Here is a 23,962-nt window from a genome sequence, read left to right as displayed (position 1 = left end):
GGCAACAATGAGGTCATTTACGTATAGGTTGAAAAGCCTGGGAGACGTCAGCCCACCCTGTCTCACCCCGCACTGCAACCCATACTCCTCAGAAAAAACGTTAGCCCATCTTACGCTGTTAATCTGGTTAGCATACCAATAATGGAATATTTGTGATACTTCTGACGGGATGCCCTGCCTCCTCATCTTATCCCAAAGGATGTCATAAGACACAAGATCGAACGCCTTGGAGAGGTCGAGGAAGCATGCGTAAATGAGAGTCCCCTGATCCGTGTAGTACCTGACAGTGTGCTTAAGACTAAGGATGGCGCTCTCGGTCGACAGTCCAGGCTTAAACCCGAATTGAGCATCATGTGATTTTAAATATTTATCTAGTAGAGAGTCAAGCACACTGTCAAGGACCTTTGCCGTGATTGTAGCTAGAGAGATCGGTCGGGTATTAGCATGGTCTATCATATAAGGTAGGTATTAAAGTGCTACAGTTCTGGGGACGTTTTGTCCCATTGTTCTTTAAGCTTTGTTTTTAAATGAGAAGGTTTTTTATTAGTTTACGAAAAGACGTTTTTTTATTCATTTCTTGTATGTTGACTATTGTGTAAGTCTAAGTAAGAGTAGCTTGGCATATTTTTCAATCAAAATCCTCATTGGTGTAAATATATATTTTTTCTGATTCTGAATAATATTAGGAACGTAAAAAATTTTTAACTAATGTCCGTATTGTTCCAAATTCAATAAATTCATTAAATTATTGAATACATTTACTTTTATTTCCAACCCATTCTTTAATAGGTACGTGCTTAGCTAGGAAAATAACATAGATAAAATTGGTGTTTAGCTGAACAATTATATCTAAATTTTAGTTTTCAAGTTATTTTAATTTAATGTATTACTATAAAATTATATTTCGTCATCACCATTAACATAAGATCATTACCATTTTAATAAAATCATTACCATTGGGAAAACGTCATTACCATTTTGTGAAAAAATATTTGGACGCTTGTTACTTCTAAAATAACGATTGAATCTAAGGGCCTCACACTGATCTAAAAAGCTCATTGCTTAACCTTTCAGTTTAAGCTAGTTTGCACGCATTCCTGTAAAGTTTTTCAAAAAACGTAAAATAAATCTCGCGGAATCAAATCGGCGGATCCACCCACTTACACCACCCGCGACAAAAAAAAAAGAATGAAATATACAAAAAAGATACTGCACAATTTAGTTGGGGGTAAATCCGCGAAACAGTAAAAAACTTATGTTCCGATCGATAAAAAAAAAACTGTTGTAGTTCTGGTAAATTAAACTTCTGAATAACGATTCATACAAGTTTCCACATAAGGCGCCATGATCCATATTGATTAAATACTTCAAGTTATTTCGATAATCAAGAAAACACGCACTAAACGTCATTACCATCACAGTAAAAGTACTGACCTTTGCCGTTGTCTTTTAATTTTTTATACTTTACCTATACACAGACCAGATTTTGATTATAAATTTAAAATGTACATATTTACCGTGACAAAATAACAAAATTATATTGAAATCGTATTAGCCAATAAAATGGAATCATGAATTGAAATATTGTCACGAGAAATCGTCATAGCCATCGCGGCAGCATCAAAGGTTCTTTAATGCGGCTGCGACGCGACTTATCCCCGCTTGTGTCCGCGCGTCCCACTCTTCAATTCGTTGCTCGTAACAGAACAGAATGCACGTAAAATTTACGCAGCTCCGAGACTTTTTAAACTCCGAAAACGAGAGACACTCGCAGTTTGTCATCGGCTCGCGTCATTCCCATTTTGTGCGATTTAGTAAGTTTAATATATCGATATTTTTCTAATAATTAGCACTTTGTAGCATGTGATTACAATAAAAAAATGGCGATATTGAGGTGTCCCAATAGTGGTGACAATTATTTTTATATAATTTTAAAATCGTTTTCGTCATTACCATTAACATCATTACCATATCATTTAGGCTTATGGTGATGACACTTTGTATATGGTAATGATGACTATGAATGGTTTCCTAAAAGAACAATGTAACAAAACGTCCCCAGAACTGTAGCACTTTAATACCTACCTTAAAATACTATAATTTTATTATATGGCAGCTCAAGTGTGACATGCGTGTCTCAGAAAAAAGTTATATCTAAAATAAAAATCCATAAGCAACCCTGAAAAAATACATACAAAATCACTTTTGACCAACTTCAATGGGTATCACGACAGCTTAACCCCGGGACAATTCGACTCCTGTGACAACTCGACCCCTGCGACAACTCAAACCCTGCGACAACTTGATTTTTTTCAACACTCAACACTTTTGACTTACTTCAAATGGTTTCACGACTGCTGGACAGTGGCGGCGTAGCATGGGTTGGCACCCGGGGCATAGCACAGCACAGCACCCCCCGTCATAAGTCCTTAATGTAAGTAAGTTGGGTATACATATAGCGGGGAGGTAAGACACCCCAAAATGGTCCTCCCTTACGCCGCTGGTGGCTGGACCCTACGACTGCTTAACCCTACGACCACTCGAACCCTCCGACAACTTATACTTGTGACCCTGTGACAAGTCGAACACTGCGACACGTCAACCCCTGCGACTACTCTGAGCATTTATTGTAGATTCTGTTCAGGCATTGATTGATGGAGCTAAATGGTTTACAATAAGTATCATAGTTGTCATCGGGGTCAACTGGACCTCTGTGACAACTCGACCCCTGTGATAACTCGATTAAATTAATTTTAACCTACTTTAAACGAAGGTCGACCCTACAAAAACTTGACCCGGACAACTCGACCCCTACGACAAGTCCAAAATATTCAACTATGATACTTATTGTAAACCATTTAGCTCCATCAATCAATGCCTGAACTGTATCTACAATAAATGCTCAGAGTAGTCGCAGGGGTTGACGTGTCGCAGTGTTCAACTTGTCACAGGGTCACAAGTGTAAGTTGTCGGAGGGTTCGAGTGGTCGTAGGGTTAAGCAGTCGTAGGGTCCAGCCACCAGCGGCGTAAGGGAGGACCATTTTGGGGTGTCTTACCTCCCCGCTATATGTATACCCAACTTACTTACATTAAAGACTTATGACGGGGGGTGCTGTGCTGTGCTATGCCCCGGGTGCCAACCCATGCTACGCCGCCACTGTCCAGCAGTCGTGAAACCATTTGAAGTAAGTTAAAAGTGTTGAGTTTTGAAAAAAATCAAGTTGTCGCAGGGTTTGAGTTGTAGCAGGGGTCGAATTGTCCCTGGGTCAAGCTGTCGTGCCCTTTGAAGTTGGTCAAAAGTGATTTTGTATGTATTTTTTCAGGGTTGCTTATGAATTTTTAAACTTTTCTGAGACATGTCACACTTGAGCTGTCATAATTATAATAAAATTATAGTATTCCATTCAATTTATTCATTTAAAGATAACAATGATCCACATGGTTAGTAAATCGGTGCCTTATACAACTATGTTAGTAATTTACTTATTATAACATACCACTAATTATCCAACCCGTTCGGTAAGAAGTAGCCGAAGGAAATGTCGGATAATAGGAGAGTCGTACCTCTCCGCCACGGTCTTCAGGATACTGTTGGGGCTCGCCCGTATCCTACTGAGCAACGAGGCAGTCTTCTTGCATAGGACAGCAAAGAAGCCGTCAGTGTGCGACTGAGCAAACATTTGAAGCGAGGCAAGCCCAACAGCATCCTGAAACCGTTGTTATATTGGACCCGAAGGACGCTAAGCGATTTCTGCGAGTACGTGGTCCACAGGTTTCCCGTGTATAGACTCTGACAGTATGCTTTAAACAGAGTGATCTTGACATGGTCATTACATCGGGCAAACCTGCGAGCCAACATATTACACCTTACTGCCAGCGCCCTTCGTTCCCTCTCGATATCAACATGATCTTTAAGGTCATCAGTAACGTAGTGTCCGAGATATTTAAATTTAGTGGCTCTGTTTAACTTTACCCCATTAAGCAAGAGGTCGGGTACCACGTTTGGACATTTACTGGCGGCCTTAAATACCATGTATTCGCTCTTCTTCACAATATACAATAAGCCATGGCATTTAGCATACAATTCACACACACCCACCATCTTTCTGAGAGCCCCCATTGTTGGCGCCAGCAGTACCATATCATCAGCGTAGCTTATGTTGTTGATACAAACACCATCTACCCAGCATCCGATACGCATACTGCTAAGGGCAACAATGAGGTCATTTACGTATAGGTTGAAAAGCCTGGGAGACGTCAGCCCACCCTGTCTCACCCCGCACTGCAACCCATACTCCTCAGAAAAAACGTTAGCCCATCTTACGCTGTTAATCTGGTTAGCATACCAATAATGGAATATTTGTGATACTTCTGACGGGATGCCCTGCCTCCTCATCTTATCCCAAAGGATGTCATAAGACACAAGATCGAACGCCTTGGAGAGGTCGAGGAAGCATGCGTAAATGAGAGTCCCCTGATCCGTGTAGTACCTGACAGTGTGCTTAAGACTAAGGATGGCGCTCTCGGTCGACAGTCCAGGCTTAAACCCGAATTGAGCATCATGTGATTTTAAATATTTATCTAGTAGAGAGTCAAGCACACTGTCAAGGACCTTTGCCGTGATTGTAGCTAGAGAGATCGGTCGGGTATTAGCATGGTCTATCATATAAGGTAGGTATTAAAGTGCTACAGTTCTGGGGACGTTTTGTCCCATTGTTCTTTAAGCTTTGTTTTTAAATGAGAAGGTTTTTTATTAGTTTACGAAAAGACGTTTTTTTATTCATTTCTTGTATGTTGACTATTGTGTAAGTCTAAGTAAGAGTAGCTTGGCATATTTTTCAATCAAAATCCTCATTGGTGTAAATATATATTTTTTCTGATTCTGAATAATATTAGGAACGTAAAAAAATTTTAACTAATGTCCGTATTGTTCCAAATTCAATAAATTCATTAAATTATTGAATACATTTACTTTTATTTCCAACCCATTCTTTAATAGGTACGTGCTTAGCTAGGAAAATAACATAGATAAAATTGGTGTTTAGCTGAACAATTATATCTAAATTTTAGTTTTCAAGTTATTTTAATTTAATGTATTACTATAAAATTATATTTCGTCATCACCATTAACATAAGATCATTACCATTTTAATAAAATCATTACCATTGGGAAAACGTCATTACCATTTTGTGAAAAAATATTTGGACGCTTGTTACTTCTAAAATAACGATTGAATCTAAGGGCCTCACACTGATCTAAAAAGCTCATTGCTTAACCTTTCAGTTTAAGCTAGTTTGCACGCATTCCTGTAAAGTTTTTCAAAAAACGTAAAATAAATCTCGCGGAATCAAATCGGCGGATCCACCCTTGGTCTTTATCGGTATAAAGCGATCTCTTCCAGGCAACTTAGAGGACAGTTGTTTTAATTATATGTATTGAATATTAATTTAATGCCTTTTATTATTATTTATTTCATTAGTGTCGACACCGCCTTCCCCTTCATATTTGTTTTAAGTAACTGTCCTCTCCATAGCCCTTTCGGACCCGCGCTTAAACTAGAAAGAAATTTGTAATTTTGAAAATGAATTTTAGGTAATTTGGGGCCGCAGATTACGAATCTGCTAAAATTTTCCAGATTTTCCGCCGCCATCTTGGAAAATTCATATACCAACAATTGTATCAAACTGGGCCCTTCACTTCCCACGTACAATTGTGAGGGTCAAAATTGTAAGGGTTTTGGAAATTTTATCAATGGCATGTATTCCGAAAAACGTATTTATAACCCGTAAGGAATAAAGAGGTTTCAATTTTATACCAGTATTTGCCATTTAATATTGATTTGTGGGCAAAACCATCTGTTCCATGAGCTCAACAGTAAATATAGCGCTCGAAATATTCCTATGGAGTTTTAATATCTCCTGGATCATGAACAGCATCTCCTGGAAGATGTTGACGATTGAAGGGCTTCGTCTGCTATGCCGCTTGCATACTCAGAGGTATGTATCGTCATGAATGTCTGAGCCTTCATCAGAAGAAGAGGAGTAGTTCATCTGAAGTAGCCGAAACTAGCTTTTGTCGTTGTCATCGCTCTCATTCCCAGATGCATTGAGCATCTCTGCGATAGTAGCGTCGTTTAAAATCGGAAACATGGTGCGGAAATTATGAAAAATTAATAATTATGAGAAACTTAAAATACGCATAAGGTATTGTAGGGCCCACGTCGATACAATTGTGTCAGTAAAGTTCGTTAAGCCGTTACACCAAAGTCTTTGCTTACAAGTAGTCACTGTTATCACAAAAAGATGCTATTTTTATCTATTTGTCTAATCAATAACTTTTATATTACTAAAATTACAAAATAAAACCATAGTAGGTACTTTCTTTCGCCAAGTCGGGGAGCGCAATCAGTCATGAACTGTACAGGTTGTAACCTGCTCACCAACTGCGCTTCGGAAAAAAATTGCACGGGAGGTGAAAGAACGCATCCCGCACAATCGTACGATACTCAGCCCATCCACTTCCGATGTAAAACTAATGAGATAATCTCGATTTTGTAACCCGCACAATTGTATTGGAGCGGTCCGAAAGGGATAGGTTGTCTGGAAGAGATCGCTTCATAGCGATAAGACCGCTTAGTTGTACCTTATGATGTGTTCCTTTTCTTTCTGTTCTGTTCTTTGGTGTGCAATAAAGAGTATTTATTATTATTATCTCTATTCAATTTTCTTTCTTAATTTTAAATATTTTTTTACAATGTAAATTATCAAAAATAAAAATACATTATAAAAAAAGACTTAAAAATAGTTAATCCGCTGGCAGCGGAGCAGGGCCCAAGCAGTGTTGGCAAAAAGTTAATCTGATTAATGATTAAAATCATAATCAAATCATTAATCGTTAATTTGACTATTTTCATAAGAAAAGGGTTGGGGGTGTATGAAAAGGTACCCGCGACTTATAAAATGTCTAGCAAAGGGGGGATCTGGAGTTGTACTGTCGTTTTCCCAAAAAACTGCGTCAATTTTCACTACTCAAAACACTTATCGCACTAGTTTTGTGTCTCACAATTCCTTCTATTCTTCCGGTATCCTCCAGCAAAATTGGGTGTCAGGAAAGAAGTTAAGCGGGCTGGCTGACGATAGGGGAGAAGTCCCCCCCCTCCCAAGGTAGGGGCAAGCGTGGGCAATTCAACAGAAAGGTGGGGTTGCTAAGCTAGGAGGTTTTGCGTGTTGGGGAGGTGCAGGAGACTTCGTACCAGAAGTTTCAGGGGAGGCTAGGGGTGGGGGGCAGGTGGTGGGAGTGTGGGGTTGCAAGTAAGTTCTGGAACGGTAGGGGAAGTGGACTGATATCCTCCTACGGGAGGTCGGAAGACTGCACCGGAAGTTTCAGTGAGGGAAGGGGGCGGGGGGCAGTCTAGGTTACCTTATATTTATCTAGGTATGACCTGTCATAGAATTGTAGCCTAAAACCAAACATCTAATATTAGAATTCAATGTTTTAACATTATTTTCGATAGAACATTTAAGAAGGTAATCAAGTTAATCAAATTAATGATTAATGATTAACAAAGTAATCATGATTATGATTACTTTTTTAATCATGATTATTTTAATCAGGATTAATTTAATCATGATTAAAATTAATCAAATTAATTAATTTATTAAAAAATTAATTGATTAGTGCCAACACTGGGCCCAAGCTACCGATGGTCAGGGTCACAGGCTGAGGAACCTCCGGACAACGAATGCCATGCTGAGGATCACCGCCTTTTAATTTTGTATCTGACCCTTGAGCCAGCTATCCAGCGAGAGCTTCTTTAGATGTTGGTCGAAGCTCTTCGCTATTAGCCCGTTTGTCGAGACAACTGTCGGGACAATTATTATTATTATTATACACTTCTTGATTTTTATTAATATTAATAAAGTTCTATTAAATAGTAGGAAAAATTGAAAAACATGTTTTTATAGACACATTTTATTGTTCAAATTCCTGGAAATTCCAGTGCTTATTGTGTATTTATGGCCAAGGGTTATAATATTTTATATTGGTTATAAATCAAAATATAACAAATACTTAAGGAAGGCGACATAATATAATAAGTGCTATAGCTAATTCTACAAAAAAAATATATAATTTTACAAATGAACACAACTTCTAATAAATAAATATTTCATAATCTTTGCATAGCAGCAATATTATTTTATAGTTTATGTAGTTTTTTTAACAACAGGCTAAAATACTAAGGACTTATGGCAAAATTCGATAATTACCATCATAAGGAACACTGACAGGTCTCTAACATTTATTAGACTAAAGTTCTTTTAGTGCATCTATCTTCGCACGTCGCTTCTCTTAATAGGTATTTTAAACGATTAATATGTATTGGCATATATTAGTAATATATTCTTTATTTGACTAATAATAACAATGAGATGACAGATCCCAAATTAAATAAAGATATTACATAAAACCAAATAGTTAAATAAAATGTACGAGCTATCATATTTTTTCTAGTGAAGAGTATTTTTTATCGGATAAAAAATGAGACCTGTCACCTAATTGATAAAATTTGGATTAAAGTTATTGGTAATTTATTTATCTGGAATGAAATACAATGGTTTTACAGCCGCTTCATTAATTTGAGAATTTGTCAAATATATTGTGTGACCTCAAAAAAGTACTACTACCCTAATAAAACCGATGCCAGCTAGGCATCTTCTCAAAAGCAGCCCAACTGTAAACTTTTAGCTAGCGGATCTTTAGGGAATTACAATTAACTAATAAGTTAGCACAATCGCCAAACAAATTTTCTTGTGATTGGTATCAACTTTTTTCTATGACTTGTACCGTTCCAGCTAAATACATCACCTTACAATCACAGATATGGTTACAGACAGGTTAGCGACGCAAACGGGCCACGGATGATGATGATGTGGATTTTTATTCAATTAAGTAATTTGACATAAGATTCCCATTTTGTTACTGTGACTGTCTGACTGTGTCACTGTACCGTGAGTCGAAATTACCAATGGATTAATTTTTACCCTCGACCGATGAGTGATAAATTGGCATAAAATGCGAAGGTCAAATTACCGCCCATTTTGTATCAGTTTAAAATTTGATCGTAGACATTATGGTATGTATTTGGTTTATTTATAGGTAGTTCTTATATCAAATTAAAAAGTCGAATAACAAATTCGCTTTGAAGCCTCGTAGGTACTCACTATTAGACAAATATCTCGCAACACAACACTTAGGTAATTGACATCACTTCATACTTTAGCCGTAAATATAACGGTATGTAGAATATATGAATTAGGTATATAGCGACGTATACTACACTCGCTGAAATGAAAATTCAGAAAAAATTAAATGAAAATTCATATCAACTATTTAGTGAATATTGTGATGTGTAATGTATGTGAGTAATTTTTTCAAAACAACTCGAACTCAATTTTACAGTTAATTGAAAACTAGCTGGCTTACTAATAAAAGTTAAACGCACGTTGAACACTAGTATGGAAATAACATATTTTATTCAAATTTTTATTGCATTACATTTTGAACAAGTGGTCAACGTGCGTGTAACTCTTTATTAGCATAGGAGTAGTTGAGTTAAAACAATAGTGTTTGCGAATATTGGTTAAGTGTCAATTACCCAATGTACTCTCGTGTCTCGTAGTGAGCGCAAGTGGTTTAGTTTCTGTCTGTGGTGGAGGAGCGGCGCACGTTGTTTCTCTGCGGGATGACGAACTCGGCGTGCCGCGGCGTCGTGAACGGGTTCGACGCCGCGAAGGGCGCGCCTACGGACGCCTGCCGCGATGCGCGGACCGGGCTCGACGATCTGGATCAATAAAGCCAAGGGTTTAGGTATACCGTAGGAGGGCAGTGGCTGTAAAGCAGCTACAAGGAATGCAATCTCGTTCGTCTAAAGGCTACGGTTAAAGCTAAGAAAAAAGATCCTACAGCTTCATCTCTTCCTTCGCTCAATCTCGCGAGGATACTAAGGTCCGTATCACAAGACAATACTCTAAATGTCAGCATTCAATCTTAGTCATAGATTCTGTCCCAGCACCAATCCACGTGTTATCCCGAAGTGGTGGTAGAGCAAGCTATACTTATTTGAGACGTGTACGAGTGCCCTGGAGAGGGCCTAATTAGCAATTACTGAATAAATGTTTTGATTGGATTTGGTCTCAATATTGAATTCCAGTCAAAGCCTTAATGTCAACTAGAAATATAATCGTATTTTGTGTATCGTTCTAATAATGTCTCGTAATTCTCAAGAGTTATTAAAAGATCTTGTTTAAAATCTCACAAGATTGCATTATCTATCAGCAAACACTAATGTTATCGGATGAATAACGCTACAATATAAGTTGTATTATACCTATGTTCCAGTTTACCTGGGCCCGGCGAGGTCCGCGGCGGCGGACAGCTGGCGCGGCGGCAGCGCGGGCGGCGGGCCCGACGCGCGCACCGCGGCCCCGCCCACTCGCGGCGGGATCTGTCGGCAGTTACTTAGTTAAAACCTGGTACTCATTAGCGAGCTGTAACCGTAACCATTGCATGCACTGTAAAAACATAGTGTGTACGTGCTTCGCCTACGAACCATGTATACCCGATGAGTACCCGGCTTAACGCGTGAAGTTCCCTCCGATGACCGCTGTAATTCCTGAGTAACCAAGATCTACAGCTTCAAACAGCTTGACCGCTAAAAATCCTACCAATGAATCCGACTTTGGCCCGGGGGAAGTTAAACCGTTATTGGACCCGCAACGAGATTAATCTGAAAAACATAGGAGTTCGAAGAAAAGAAGGATCGATTTCCATCGAGTTAGCTCGGCTTTTTCCGCACTTTGCCCTTTTATTAGACCACTGTGTGAGTTTGCTTCCTTTTTACTCAAACCGACTCAGGTCATCCAGCAACCAGCACTTTTTCCGGGCTGCTGCAGATATGCCGGGAGTTACATACAGCTTTTGTGAATTCAATATGATATTTATTAAGCAGAGGCTAAAGAGTGAGTGTCAATAAATCCCTGATTGGGAGTAATTTAGCTAAAATAATTTTATTTATTTATTTTGACCAACTTTTACTATCTTTACAAGTCAATTAATAACCTAATGTGATAGAATAAAGAAGAAACTATTTTGTAGACAGGTACACTGTATCTCTACGCTCTCTCTATCTGTTGTGCCTTTAACCGTCAGAAATGGAAGCTACCCTCGGAGATGACATCACCCCACCAGTACCTCGTCAGCGCAACCACGACCACTGACACGACCATGACAAGAGTGCCCGACTAAGGAGAAGAAGACACTGTATCTAATGTAGAGAATAACAAAAACCGGCCAAGTGCGTGTCGGACTCACGCACAAAGGCTTCCGTACCATTGATTTATGAATTTTTTTTTTTTTTTTAATTTAAGTTATTTGTGTGAAAGATTACGCGGTAATAAGCGGTTTACGATTTACGAGGTATTAAAAAAAACTACTTACTAGATCTCGTTCAAAACAATTTTCGTTGGTAGTTTTTATAGTAATGTAGGACATCATATGTTTTTTTTAGATTTTTCATTTTCTTATTTTAGAAGTTAGAGGGGGGGGACCAACTTTTTTCCACTTTGGAAGCGTCTGTTACGCAAACTATTCGGTTTAGAAAAAAAGTATTTTAGAAACCTCGATATTATTTTTGAAGACCTATCCATAAATACCCCACACGAATGTGTTTGACGAAAAAAAAAATTTTGAGTTTCAGTTCTAAGTATGGGGAGCCCCCAATATTTATTATTATTTTTTTATTTTTGCATCAAAATCTTAATGCGGTTCACAGAATACATCTACTTACCAAGTTTCAACAGTATAGCTCTTATAGTTTCGGAAAAAAATGGCTGTGACATACGGACAGACGGACGGACAGACAGACAGACAGACATGACGAATCTATAAGGGTTCCGTTTTTTGCCATTTGGCTACGGAACCCTAAAAAGTGGATGAGGCTAGTTACCGCGGGCGGGTCGCGCGGGCGCGGCGGCGCGGCCTGCGAGTGCGCGCGCGTCAGACGCGGCTGCAGCGGCGCGGGCGGCGGCGGCCGGCGCGGCGCCCCATCCCGCCGCGCGCGCTGCCGTAACGAATTGCAATTTGTTATGCTATTGTAGCAATATGGTGTACGCTTGAGATTTGTGTGCTTACCATGACTTTACGTTAGGTGTGCAAATGCTTAAAAAAATGACATTGTATGTATGACAAATTGTACAGCGCCCCTAAGGCGGTTATCACACTGCGCCGCGCTCCGCCGCGGAGCGCGTGATTTTCATACAAATAATCACGCGCGCGGACGCGTTGTCAGTGTGAAGTGCCGCGCGTGTTTTCTATACAAACTGAGGTACTTGCATACAATGATTAAATCTGTCGCTCCGCGCTCCGCGGCGGAGCGCGGCGCAGTGTGATAACCGCCTAATAGTCACTTTCAAGAACTAAAATCTTAATAATTAATACATTTTTTTTACCCACTAACTAACGAGCACATCTAAACTCATGGTAAGCACGCTGAGGTTAGGTGAGCAAAACCAAACGATTGGGATATCGATACCTGTTAGATAGCAATTTGTTTTTATATGGATTTACCCGCAATGGAAATCAGAGAAAGTATACTCGGTATCTTTGCCGCATTACGTAGATTATTATTTTGAGCTTGCACCTTTAAAAGCACAATGTATGCACAAACTTGGCTACAGATGATTCTAATGTACAAGGAACACTAATATAATAATAATACAGCGATTTTATCAAAAAATCTTGGAAAAATGAAGGGCTATTTTACCTCCACAGCCTCAGCTTCCGTCTCCCTCCCAGGCGCCTCCCGCGGCCTCTCCGGCTGGGCCGGCAAGCTGCGCGGTTGTCTATCCGGGGCGTCCCGCGGCTGCCTGTCCGGGACGTCCCGCAGCCCGTCCGGGGCGTCCCGCATCCTGTCCGGGGCGTCCCGCAGCCTGTCCGGGACGTCCCGCGGCGCGTCGACCGGCCTGGGCTCGTCCCGCGGCCGGTCGGGGCCGGTGCGGTCGGGTGGCTCTCGCGGCTCCACCGCCGTTGGGACTTCGCCCTTAGCGAACGACGCCCGAGCCTCACCCGCACGGTTGACGGGTGATTTTCTCTCCACCTAGTATGTAAACAAAGTAATCGTTATATTTTTCGTTTTTAACTAGCAATACAAGAGGGCTGGCATGGATAGGAATTAGGATTTCTGGAGAATATAACTTGTGATGGTTTTAGCTGAACACTAGAAGCGCAAAGACGCTCAGCGTTTAGCGCTGAGTCGACTCGAACGTCAAGGCTTTCGAGAGCAGAAAACTCTACCTACAATAACTCACTCGATTCAAGGTTAATATCACTTGTTACGTGAAGATGTTTATGATATCAGGCAGATAATTTTGGTGATAGAGCGCACAGCGAAGACGCCTTCCCTATAAGTTACCTGTTTCCTCTTGCGTGAGCTTTCTGTTTGGTTCTAGAGCGCAAGACCGAAAGCGGTAAGAACACTTGAAAACGGCATGATTGACGTTCAGCTCAAATCGCGTAATTTTAAAGAGCTTATCTTTGTTAGACTGACCAGAGGACTGGTCCTCTTGGGGGAGAGCTCGGAGTCGGAGTGCGAGGCGCGTGAGGTACTCTCACTGCCTACTCCAGTATAGCTTTCTTCTGCTCTTGCCCTGCCACGAAGTTTGAGAAGACTGCTTAGCATACTGATAGAGATGGGTAAGTGCTAATAATCCGATTAATAGCAATTGGCTAGTAACGGATTAAAAGCAGTTATTAGCCATTAATAGCCAATAATAGCCGATTTCAGATGGTAACCCTGCTATTAATGTTATACTAATGATTAAACATTTCCCTTCATAGTTTACAAATTTAGCACTTGAAATTTGGAAGGGACGTAGCTTAGGTACCGTAGAGGTGCATTAAGAAAGGAATACCCATAATTCACACGGGCACGGGAATTAGCGGGAAAATCCTTTTGTATGAAAAATCTAAACCGCTTAAGTTAGACGCTTGAAATTTGGCATGCAGGTACCTTAGTAAACTTAAAGCTTAGTTACAAGAGGATATTGCAAAATTCCCACGGGAACGGGAGTTAGCGGGAAAAAACATTTGTATGAAAAAATCTAAACCACGTAAGATAGACGCTTGAAATTTGGCATGCAGGTACCTTAGTAAACTCAAAGCTTAGTTACAAGAGGATATTGCAAAATTCCCACGGGAACGGGTGTTAGCGGGAAAAGAAAAATGTATGAAAAAATCTAAACCGCGTAAGATATATGTAGGGGCTAAAACGGGATCCACGCGTACGAAATCGCGGGCGGCCGCTAGTCTAAATATATAAAAGGAGAAACTGACTGACTTAGTGACATATCAACGCACAGCCTAAACGGCTAAACGTATGCACTTGAAATTTGGAAGGGACGTAGCTTAGGTACCGTAGAGGTGCACTAAGAAAGGAATTCCCGAAATTCCTACGGGAACGGGAATTAGCGGGAAAATCCTTTGGTATGAAAAATCTAAACCGCTTAAGTTACACGCTTGAAATTTGGCATGCAGGTACATTAGTAAACTTAAAGCTTAATTACAACAGGATATTGCAAAATTCCAACGGGAACGGGAATGGGAATCAGCGGGAAAAAACCATTTGTATGAAAAAATCTAAACCGCGTAAGATAGATGAAGGGGGTAAAACGGGATCCACGCGTACCTAGTCGCGGGCGGCCGCTAGTACAGTATGAGTCTTGAGAAAGTGCACATATGAAAATAGGCGGAACTACTAAACCTATTTTTATCGATAAAAAAAGTCAAAAAATATCTGAGTTTTTATTATTTATTGACATTTTCTGGGTATTTTATGTATTTTTTTAGTATCTCCTGTTATTAAGCACTAGCGGCTGCCCGCGACTTCGTACGCGTGGATCCCGTTTTACCCCCTTCATCTATCTTACGCGGTTTAGATTTTGTCAGATTTTGTCATACAAATGTTTTTTCCTAACTCCCGTTCCCGTGGGAATTTTGGAAAATCCTGTTGTAACTAAGCTTTAAGTTTACTAAGGTACCTGCATGCCAAATTTCAAGCGTCTAACTTAAGCGGTTTAGATTTTTCATACAAAAGCATTTTCCCGCTAATTCCCGTTCCCGTGGGAATTTCGGGAATTCCTTGTTGTAACTAAGCTTTCAGTTTACTAAGGTATCTATATGCCAAATTTCAAGCGTGTAACTTAAGCGGTTTACTTTTTTCATACAAAAGGATTTTCCAGTTAATTCCCAATACCGTGGGAATTTCGGGAATTCCTTGTTGTAACTAAGCTTTAAGTTTACTAATGTACCTACATGCCAAATTTCAAGCGTCTGACTTAAGTGGTTTAGATTTTTCATACAAAAGGATTTTCCCGCTAATTCCCGTTCCCGTGGGAATTTCGGGAATTCCTTGTTGTAACTAAGGTTTAAGTTCACTAATGTACCTACATGCCAAATTTCAAGCGTCTAACTTAAGCGGTTTAGATTTTTCATACAAAAGGATTTTCCCGCTAATTCCCGTTCCCTTGGTAATTTTGGTAATTCCTTTCTCAGTGCACCTCTACGGTATTTAAGCTACGTCCCTTCCAAATTTCAAGTGCCTACGTTTAGCCGTTTAGGCTGTGCGTTGATCTGTCACTAAGTCGGTCAGTTTCTCCTTTTATATATTTAGATTCTTTTTAACTACAATGTCGTTTATATAAATTACATTGATGTTTTTTAATATTTTAGTTCTTTTTTGTTTCTTTGAGTAATATTTGATTTTAATATTGATTTGATTTTAAAGGTGGAAGAAAAAACGTAAGAAACTATTAATAGCAGGGTTACTAGCCAATGGATGGCTAATAATGGCTATTAATAGATAATAATCAGTTATTATCCAAACTAGCTGGCTACAAACCCATCTCTAAGCATACACTTTAGTATCTTTCTAAGACCGACCTGAGGACTGGTCCTCTTGGGCGACAGCTCGGAGTCGGAGTGCGAGGCGTGGGAGGCGCTGGATATAGCTTTCTTCTGCTCCTGCCCCGCCACGAAGTTCGAGAAGACTGCTTAGCTTACACTTTAGTATCTTTCTAAGACTGACCTGAGGACTGGTCCGCTTGGGCGACAGCTCGGAGTCGGAGTGCGAGGCGTGTGAGGCGCTGGATATAGCTTTCTTCTGCTCCTGTCCCGCCGCGAAGTATAAGAAGACACAACACCTCGTACCATTCACTTTAGTGTCTTTTGTAAGACCGACCTGAGGACTGGTCCTCTTGGGCGACAGCTCGGAGTCGGAGTGCGAGGCGTGGGAGGCGCTGGATATAGCTTTCTTCTGCTCCTGTCCCGCCGCGAAGTATAAGAAGACACAACACCGCGTAGCACACACTTTAGTATCTTTTCTAAGACTGACCTGAGGACTGGTCCTCTTGGGCGACAGCTCGGAGTCGGAGTGCGAGGCGTGGGAGGCGCTGGATATAGCTTTCTTCTGCTCCTGTCCCGCCGAGAAGTATAAGAAGACAACACCTCGTACCATTCACTTTAGTGTCTTTTGTAAGACCGACTTGAGGACTGGTCCGCTTGGGCGAGAGCTCGGAGTCGGAGTGCGAGGCGTGGGAGGCACCCTCGCCGCCTGCTTCAACAAGGATTTATTCTGCTCCTGCCCTGCCGCGAAGTATAAGAAGACACAACACCTCGTACCATTCACTTTAGTGTCTTTTGTAAGACCGACCTGAGGACTGGTCCTCTTGGGCGACAGCTCGGAGTCGGAATGCGAGGCGAGTGAGGCGCGGGAGGTACTCTCACTGCCTACTCCAGTATAGCTTTCTTCTACTCCGGCCCCGACACAAAGTATAAGAAGACACAACACCTCGTAGCATACACTTAAGTATCTTTCTAATACTGACCTGAGGACTGGTCCGCTTGGGCGACAGCTCGGAGTCGGAGTGCGAGGCGTGGGAGGCGCTGGATATTACTTTCTTCTGCTCCTGTCCCGCCGCGAAGTATAAGAAGACACAACACCTGGTAGGATACATTTTAATATCTTTGCTAAGCCTGACCTGAGGACTGGTCCGCTTGGGCGACAGCTCGGAGTCGGAGTGCGAGGCGTGGGAGGCATCCTTGCTGCCTGCTTCAAGATGGATTTCTTCTGCTCTTGCCCCGCCGCGAAGTTTGAGAAGACCACGTAACATACACTTTAGTATCTTTCTAAGACCGACCTGAGGACTGGTCCGCTTGGGCGAGAGCTCGGAGTCGGAGTGCGAGGCGTGGGAGGCACCCTCGCCGCCTGCTTCAACAAGGATTTATTCTGCTTTTGCCCCGCCGCGAAGTTTGAGAAGACCACGTAACATACACTTTAGTATCTTTTGTAAGCCTGACCTCTGGACTAGTCCTTTTGGGCGACAGCTCGGAGTCGGCGTGAAAGGCGCGGGGGGCACCCTGGCCGCCTACTCTAAGATGGCCTTCTTCTGCTCCGGACCCGCCGCGAAGTTCGTGAAGACTGCTTAGCATACACTTTAGTATCTTTTGTAAGACTGAGCTGAGCACTAGTCCTCTTAGGGGAGAGCTCGGAGTCGGAGTGCGAGGCGTGGGAGGCACCTTCGCCGCCTGCTCCAAGATGGCTTTCTTCTGCTCTTGTCCCACCGAGAAGTACGAGAATACCACGCTGTATACACTTTAGAGTCTTTTGTTAGACTGACCTGAGGACTGGTTCTCTTGGGCGACAGCTCGGAGTCGGGAGTACGAAGCATAGAAGGCACCCTCGCCGCCTGCTCAAGATGGCTTTCTTTTGCTCCTGTCCCACCGCGAAGTACGAGAATACCACGCTGTATACACTTTAAGTGTCTTTTCTAAGCCTGACCTGAGGACTGGTCCACTTGGGCGACAGCTCGGAGTCGGAGTGCGTAGCGTGGGAGGCACCCTACCCGCCTGCTTCAAGATGGCTTTCTTCTGTTCTTGTCCCGCCACGAAGTTCCAGAAGACTGCTTAGCTTACACTTCAGTATCTTTGCTAAGACTGACCTGAGGACTGGTCCGCTTGGGCGACAGCTCGGAGTCGGAGTGCGAGGCGTGGGAGGCGCGGGGCGGCGCGAGGTGCGGCGCGGGGGGCACGCGGGCCGCCTGCTCCAGGATGGCCTTCTTCTGCTCCTGCCCCGCCGCGAAGTAAGAGAACACGCACAACACCGCGTAGCATATTTGGTCCGCCTGTAATACCCCGGGCTGATGTTATACAGTGTGTGTGGATGTTTCGGTTGTGGTTGTGTATGTTATCGTGAACAGGTTTGTTCTTGTGTAATTATTTATTCTAAACTACCTCTCTGTCTGTAATAACGAATATTCAATTCAGGTGAGTGTAAAATTCTTCCGATGCGTTTATAATAATGTCATAGTAAAAAAAGTAAAGTATTGTTACCATAAAAAAACAGCGCATAAAAATTATATCAGTTGAGGTGGTGGTGTCATTGAACATACTTACCATATTAGATATTAGAGATTTGGGTACACCGTTCAAAATAATAAGGCTAAGTATTTATTTAAGTTTAACTTATTGTAAATATACATAATAATATTTAAATACAAAGCGTTTTAGAAAAAAGTTTAAGGATTCAACCTTCGCAGAAATAAATGGGATCCAATCATTTTTTATTCTCAATTTAATTATTAAGACCCTCAGCTTACGCGATATTTGATCCCGATCATTATCTACGCGGTTAATACTTAGTTATATCACAGCGTAATTAGTCATACAGTAAGCTAGCGTGATAGGTGGTTATTACATTCTCCACATTCCACTCTCTGAAATTAATTATTCAGGATCTAAGAAAATGTAGTGTAATTTTTTACGTTGGTCTTTTTTTAATCACTTTTACGAAACCTTTGACTTAAGCATACTGTATAAATAACACTGTAACGAATCAAGGAATCAAGCATTTAATAATTAATTATAAAAACATTTTTTTTAAATTAAATTAAGCCTTTTAAAACGCCCTATTTATCAAAAGCTAAACCCACACTATCTTAAAAATGGGGTTAGTAATATTACTACAGTTTTTTAAAAATAAAATATGTATGTAAAATATTAAACTTCAGATTAATCATAAAACATACTCACAGCCTGGTTAGTACGTACGTAAATATATTTTAAATAAAGTACTTAAATGAATCACTTGAAAAGAAAGATAAAATATGTAATGAAAAAATACAGAGTTTAGAAAAAGATATTTGAGGAAGAAAAGCGGGAAAAACATGCAAAAACAAAACAAAAAACAGTGTACATACATCGGTATGGGCTATGAAACGTAAGGTGCATAATTCAGTTCAGTTCCATTGGTCTGGACATAGTACCGAGAAAGCCATATGGAGAAGAAACGATGGAGGTCAAGCACTACTTTCTCTGCCTACAACATAAGACACGAAGGTAAATGAACAACAGAAACAAAAATAAAAAACAAAACAGATCACAAAATATTTGTTACTTGCCATAATGGATTTGTACTTTCTCTGGATAATTTGCCTGGTTTTTGGATCTGAAAGACAAGTGGACATATGGTTAAGAAGTGCGATTTCAACAGTTCTTAGTAAATATATCCCAGAAAGAAAAGTTAGTGATATAAATGACAAAATAAAAGTACTTACTAAATTCTTCTAAAACGAAGATACCGCCATTCTGTGTGAAGCATTTTCTAATGTGATCAAGCCGCACAAAAAACTGAAACACAAAAAAATCATGATGTACAAACCTGTATAAAACTAATTTTAATGTATGTCATTTAAGTAGTCTATAATGCATACGTTTTTTCTGCTAACCAAATTAGTTATCTAATTCAAAGCATCAAAAACACTGAATTGTATTACATAATTTATTTGAATTATTAGTACCTACTCAATTAAATTACTTACAAAACATTTATATTTCATTAACTACCCTAAATAAATTTATTGCGAATACCTAAACCCTAATCACAACTCATGCATTCTAAATGTATAAAGTCAAAACACGGCCAGAAGCAAACATAAAAAAATAAATAGAAATGGAAAATAAGCATCGGGGCTTGTACATCACAACTTCGCAGTGTGATCTCAATAGTTAATATCATGTCTTTAATTAATAGGAGCATATTAAGCCGATAATTTTACATTCGCTGTCTTGTCGCAATTTATTTTAACAAATTAATCTCGAAAATTTACACCAAGATAAGATTTATGTTTTTGCATAGATTTTAATGTACCCTTGTATAATAAAAAAAAATCAGCCCACTACATTTTCAACATTTGAACAAATATTTTAAGAATTCTTCAACGCCGTTTATAACAAACACAATTAAGTAAATAATACGAGTAGGTGACACATTTTTACTATGCTATCTGTTTAACATTTAAGCTGTATGTTTTTTAAGTAAAGAAGATAAAAAATAAAATAAACATACATTTTTCACATTCAACTAATATTCATATATCGACATTTTTACAGCCACTAACAAAATGTGTTCATGTGTAATATTTGTTGCTATTATTTTACTATTTTGTAACGTGTAAGTAAATGATTTTCTCTAAAAATGAGGAACAATCTACTTAAACATAATATTTGTTATTTGGATCTGACATGTTTACTCGACTAATAAAATATATTTAATCGAAATTAAATAAGAAGAGTTACACATTATTTACATGCTCAATAGTTAAGACTTTGGTTTACTGTAGACAAATTAATCTAAACAAGATTTATAGGTAGTCAGTTCCAAATCTAAAACTGCAAGCGTTTCATGCGTTCATGCAACATGCCATGCCAACAGCACAGTGCAGACTGGGCCTCGGTCCACTAGCCACTTCGGCTTGGCGGTCGGTCCCGTGGCTAGTGCACCGAACGTCGCACACCAGTTTGTAATTCAACGACAAAAACTTTAATACGTCATCGAGCGACCGCATCGTGTGCAAGTTAAATTGAAATCGAATGCGCGATGCGTTTCTGAGTTGAATTAAAACAATTGGAGTCGGCGGGTGAGGAGCGACGCGACGAGGCGACGAGGCGGTACTGGCAGCGGAGTGACGCGGGGGGAGTACGGCCGGCCCGCACAGAACTTGTGAGATGGCGAGTGCTCTACGACTGACCTCGTGACCGCGTCTTAGCTAGCGACGCGACGCTCGTGTTCCGGGTGACAGGGGAGAACGAACTAAATCTCCGCACAGTGCGGGCGCTAATATCGAGACCGCTCGCCGGACGATCCACGTTAACGAATGCAAGCTGTCGGGTGCGATAATATAAACAGATAATAAACAAAGGGCGTCTATGTGCATGCACGACCGCGCGCATCGGCGCTCGCCGCACTCGGGAGAACTAATACAACGCTAACAACGGCTAAAACAATCGGTAAGCCTCAAAACTACAAGTAAAGCCCTACGACCTCGAACGATCATCGCCAGTAGCGCGTCTCACGGTGACCGTGACAGAGATCATAAAGGTCGTAAAGGTCGCCATTACTAGTGAATGAACCACTGTGTACCTCGAAATCCTTTAGCGCAGCGGGTTCGGCGTGTCCGGGAAGAGTAGAACAGACAAAAAGAAGAGATTAGTTGAGGGCGGCCGAGGCGTGCCAAGGACCATCTCAAAAGTTCCTACGCCGCGCGCCCGCCGCTCCAGCGACGATGCAACAAGTAGCGCATGCACAGACTGTATGGAGTAGGTATACGAAAATCAGATGGACAACGGTTACCTTAAAATGTAAAAAATCTAAGCTATTACATCGAATTAGTAATAGAGAAAGATATCGAAGGGCAAAATACTGGATCTTAATTCGACATAAGCTGTATACCAATAAATTAATTAAATAATTAGGAAATGCAAAATCGTTCGAAGACGATACTTTATGTGAACTAAAATGTCCAAATGTATTTAAATTCGAATACAGAAATACATATATTTCAATAAATAAATTAATAAAAAAATATATCAAGATAAATCGAAATAGGAAAATTTGAGTGGTCCTTGCATTCGGGTATAAATACTAGGGTTTATTCATAGACCAACTGATATGTAATTAAATATCTGGGGATTGTCTATAAAATAGTTAAGCTACAGCTGTAATCGAGACAGCGTATATTGTATAGCTGGTTATTGATGATGTTATCAATCAGTATGTATCAATGTCTTCGTCGGATGATGAAGCTTCGTAATGTAAACAATGCGCTAACGGCACCGATACAATATTGAGACTGAAGCATTGCCCCGCAGAGCGCTGGCCCCTCCCGTAGACTGCCGTACAATCGCTTGTACGTCACTCTACAAGTAATCCGTACCAAGAGATATCCAAATTAAGCAGAGACATTGACAGACACCTTACCTGATCGATTTTCATATGATAATACCAAAACTTAATTTTATAGTATAATTGGAACGTTTTGGTATATCATAGCAATAGCATAGTAAGCCGACAAAAATTTAAACACATAAAAAGCGGGGGGACGTACCTTGCTGTGGTGGAATAGGAGTCCGACGCCTTCCATGCACACCTTTGAAAGTTAAAATAATGTATGAACATTTCGTCATAACCACTTCAGAATAATTTGGTGAATGATTAGGAAAATGTGCAACGGATTTTTTTTCTTTTAGACTTTAAGTCGATCAAATAGAGTTCAAAAGGTTAACCAGAAACCAGAATAGCAAGTTAGTTGTTTATTGATTTTCGACCTTAAATCAAGGCAATAAAGTTGTAAATGCGGCACCTGTATGAGGCCGCCCTCGCCCGAGGCGCAGTCCTGTATGGGGAACTCCCCGCCGAGCTCAGCCGCGTCCTGGCGCCGGCCGCTCTTCTCCATGGCCTCTTTGATGCAGTAGTACAGCGCTTTGCACTGGAAACAATCACAAATAACATCGTCATCATCATCAGGTAAATAAAAATAAAAATAAAATAAAATAAAAGGTATTTATTTCAGGCATAGCCCATAAAAGTGTTAGTAACAAAGGTCTTATAAACTATGGTTAGTAAATCACACAATAACCTAAACATAAAATTAAAGAATGACAATTTGGTGTCTTTAGTAAGATGGACGCGTGTCCAGTGCTGCACGATGGCACTGTCCACGTCCAACCTCGCCGCGACACTCTGCAGGAGGCTGTTGGAGAAATTAGCCCAACGGTGTCAGTATCGGCCTGGCAGACTCGGGATCAGAGGAACGTAGATTCGAACCCCACCACTGCTGGACTACTGTGGTGAAACCCACGTAATACAATCATATATTTAGGACAAGATAAAAGTAGAAACTTTACCTTTTTGGTGTAATATTTATGAAGTTGCGTCTGACCGCCATTCTTCCTCCAAAGGCACAAAACTCGTATTTTTGGACTGTACGTCATGTTCACCAGCCGCTCGTACCACCAACGTTCTATGATGGTACCTGAAAATAAGAAGATAGTTGTTAAGTTCCAAGAGAAGCAAAAGCATCTTTAGTCCTCTGAAGTTCAGTATCCATATTCCTCTGCAGTGTGAAAATGTTAATAATAATTGTTGATTTTAATTGATGTGAAAGCTACAGGGATACAAATCCATCCACCTACGCTTATTATTCTCTGGTAACCTAAAGCCTTAGTCCAAATGCGTAGACGCGGCATAACGCAGCAAGATATCATGTTAGCGTCGCTTTCGTGCACTGTAATCGAGTGCCATTGTGGGGCTATTCAGCCTCATGGGATTTGGTGCATAGTGAACGACGCGCGCCGCTGCTGCCACCAAACAGTATCATAGCAAGTGGCTTCGTAAGGCTAACTATACGAGGCACATAGCATGGCGTACCTTGCGTGGAACGCAGCACGAGGCCGTCGTCTCGCACTTCGATGAACCGCAGCTCTCCGCTGGCGTCACCCTCATGCACCGTGAATGACGCTCGCCGCAGCTGCCGCGAGCCAAGCGGCTTTAGCTCGATATCATTGCCGTGCTGT

General features: G+C 40.8%; 1 protein-coding gene and 1 long non-coding RNA gene across 2 annotated transcripts in view; both read right to left on the bottom strand.

Annotated features, from left to right (window-relative positions):
• Positions 1-7,956: 7,956 nt before the first annotated feature.
• On the bottom strand, positions 7,957-10,470 carry LOC135073603 (uncharacterized). Its single transcript, XR_010257656.1, has 2 exons — positions 10,405-10,470; positions 7,957-9,842 (listed from the first exon to the last, which is right to left on the bottom strand). It is a non-coding gene; the product is annotated as an uncharacterized LOC135073603 (long non-coding RNA).
• Positions 10,471-16,568: 6,098 nt separating this feature from the next.
• Positions 16,569-23,962, bottom strand: part of LOC135073486 (MAP kinase-activating death domain protein) — a 35,783-nt gene continuing 28,389 nt past the window's right edge. Inside the window, exons 35-44 of the mRNA XM_063967671.1 lie at positions 23,817-23,958; positions 23,294-23,421; positions 22,750-22,875; positions 22,495-22,536; positions 19,666-19,738; positions 19,510-19,556; positions 18,026-18,234; positions 17,411-17,696; positions 16,939-17,310; positions 16,569-16,691 (exon numbers count right to left, since the gene is read on the bottom strand). Of these exons, the coding sequence (XP_063823741.1) occupies positions 16,569-16,691; positions 16,939-17,310; positions 17,411-17,696; positions 18,026-18,234; positions 19,510-19,556; positions 19,666-19,738; positions 22,495-22,536; positions 22,750-22,875; positions 23,294-23,421; positions 23,817-23,958 (1,548 nt within the window). The remainder of the gene's footprint in view (positions 16,692-16,938; positions 17,311-17,410; positions 17,697-18,025; positions 18,235-19,509; positions 19,557-19,665; positions 19,739-22,494; positions 22,537-22,749; positions 22,876-23,293; positions 23,422-23,816; positions 23,959-23,962) is intronic.

Source organism: Ostrinia nubilalis, chromosome 7, assembly GCF_963855985.1.
Source record: "Ostrinia nubilalis chromosome 7, ilOstNubi1.1, whole genome shotgun sequence".
Taxonomy (NCBI): Eukaryota; Metazoa; Arthropoda; class Insecta; order Lepidoptera; family Crambidae; genus Ostrinia; species Ostrinia nubilalis.
Note: the sequence above shows the minus strand (reverse complement) of the source record. Positions and strands in the feature narration are given on the sequence as shown.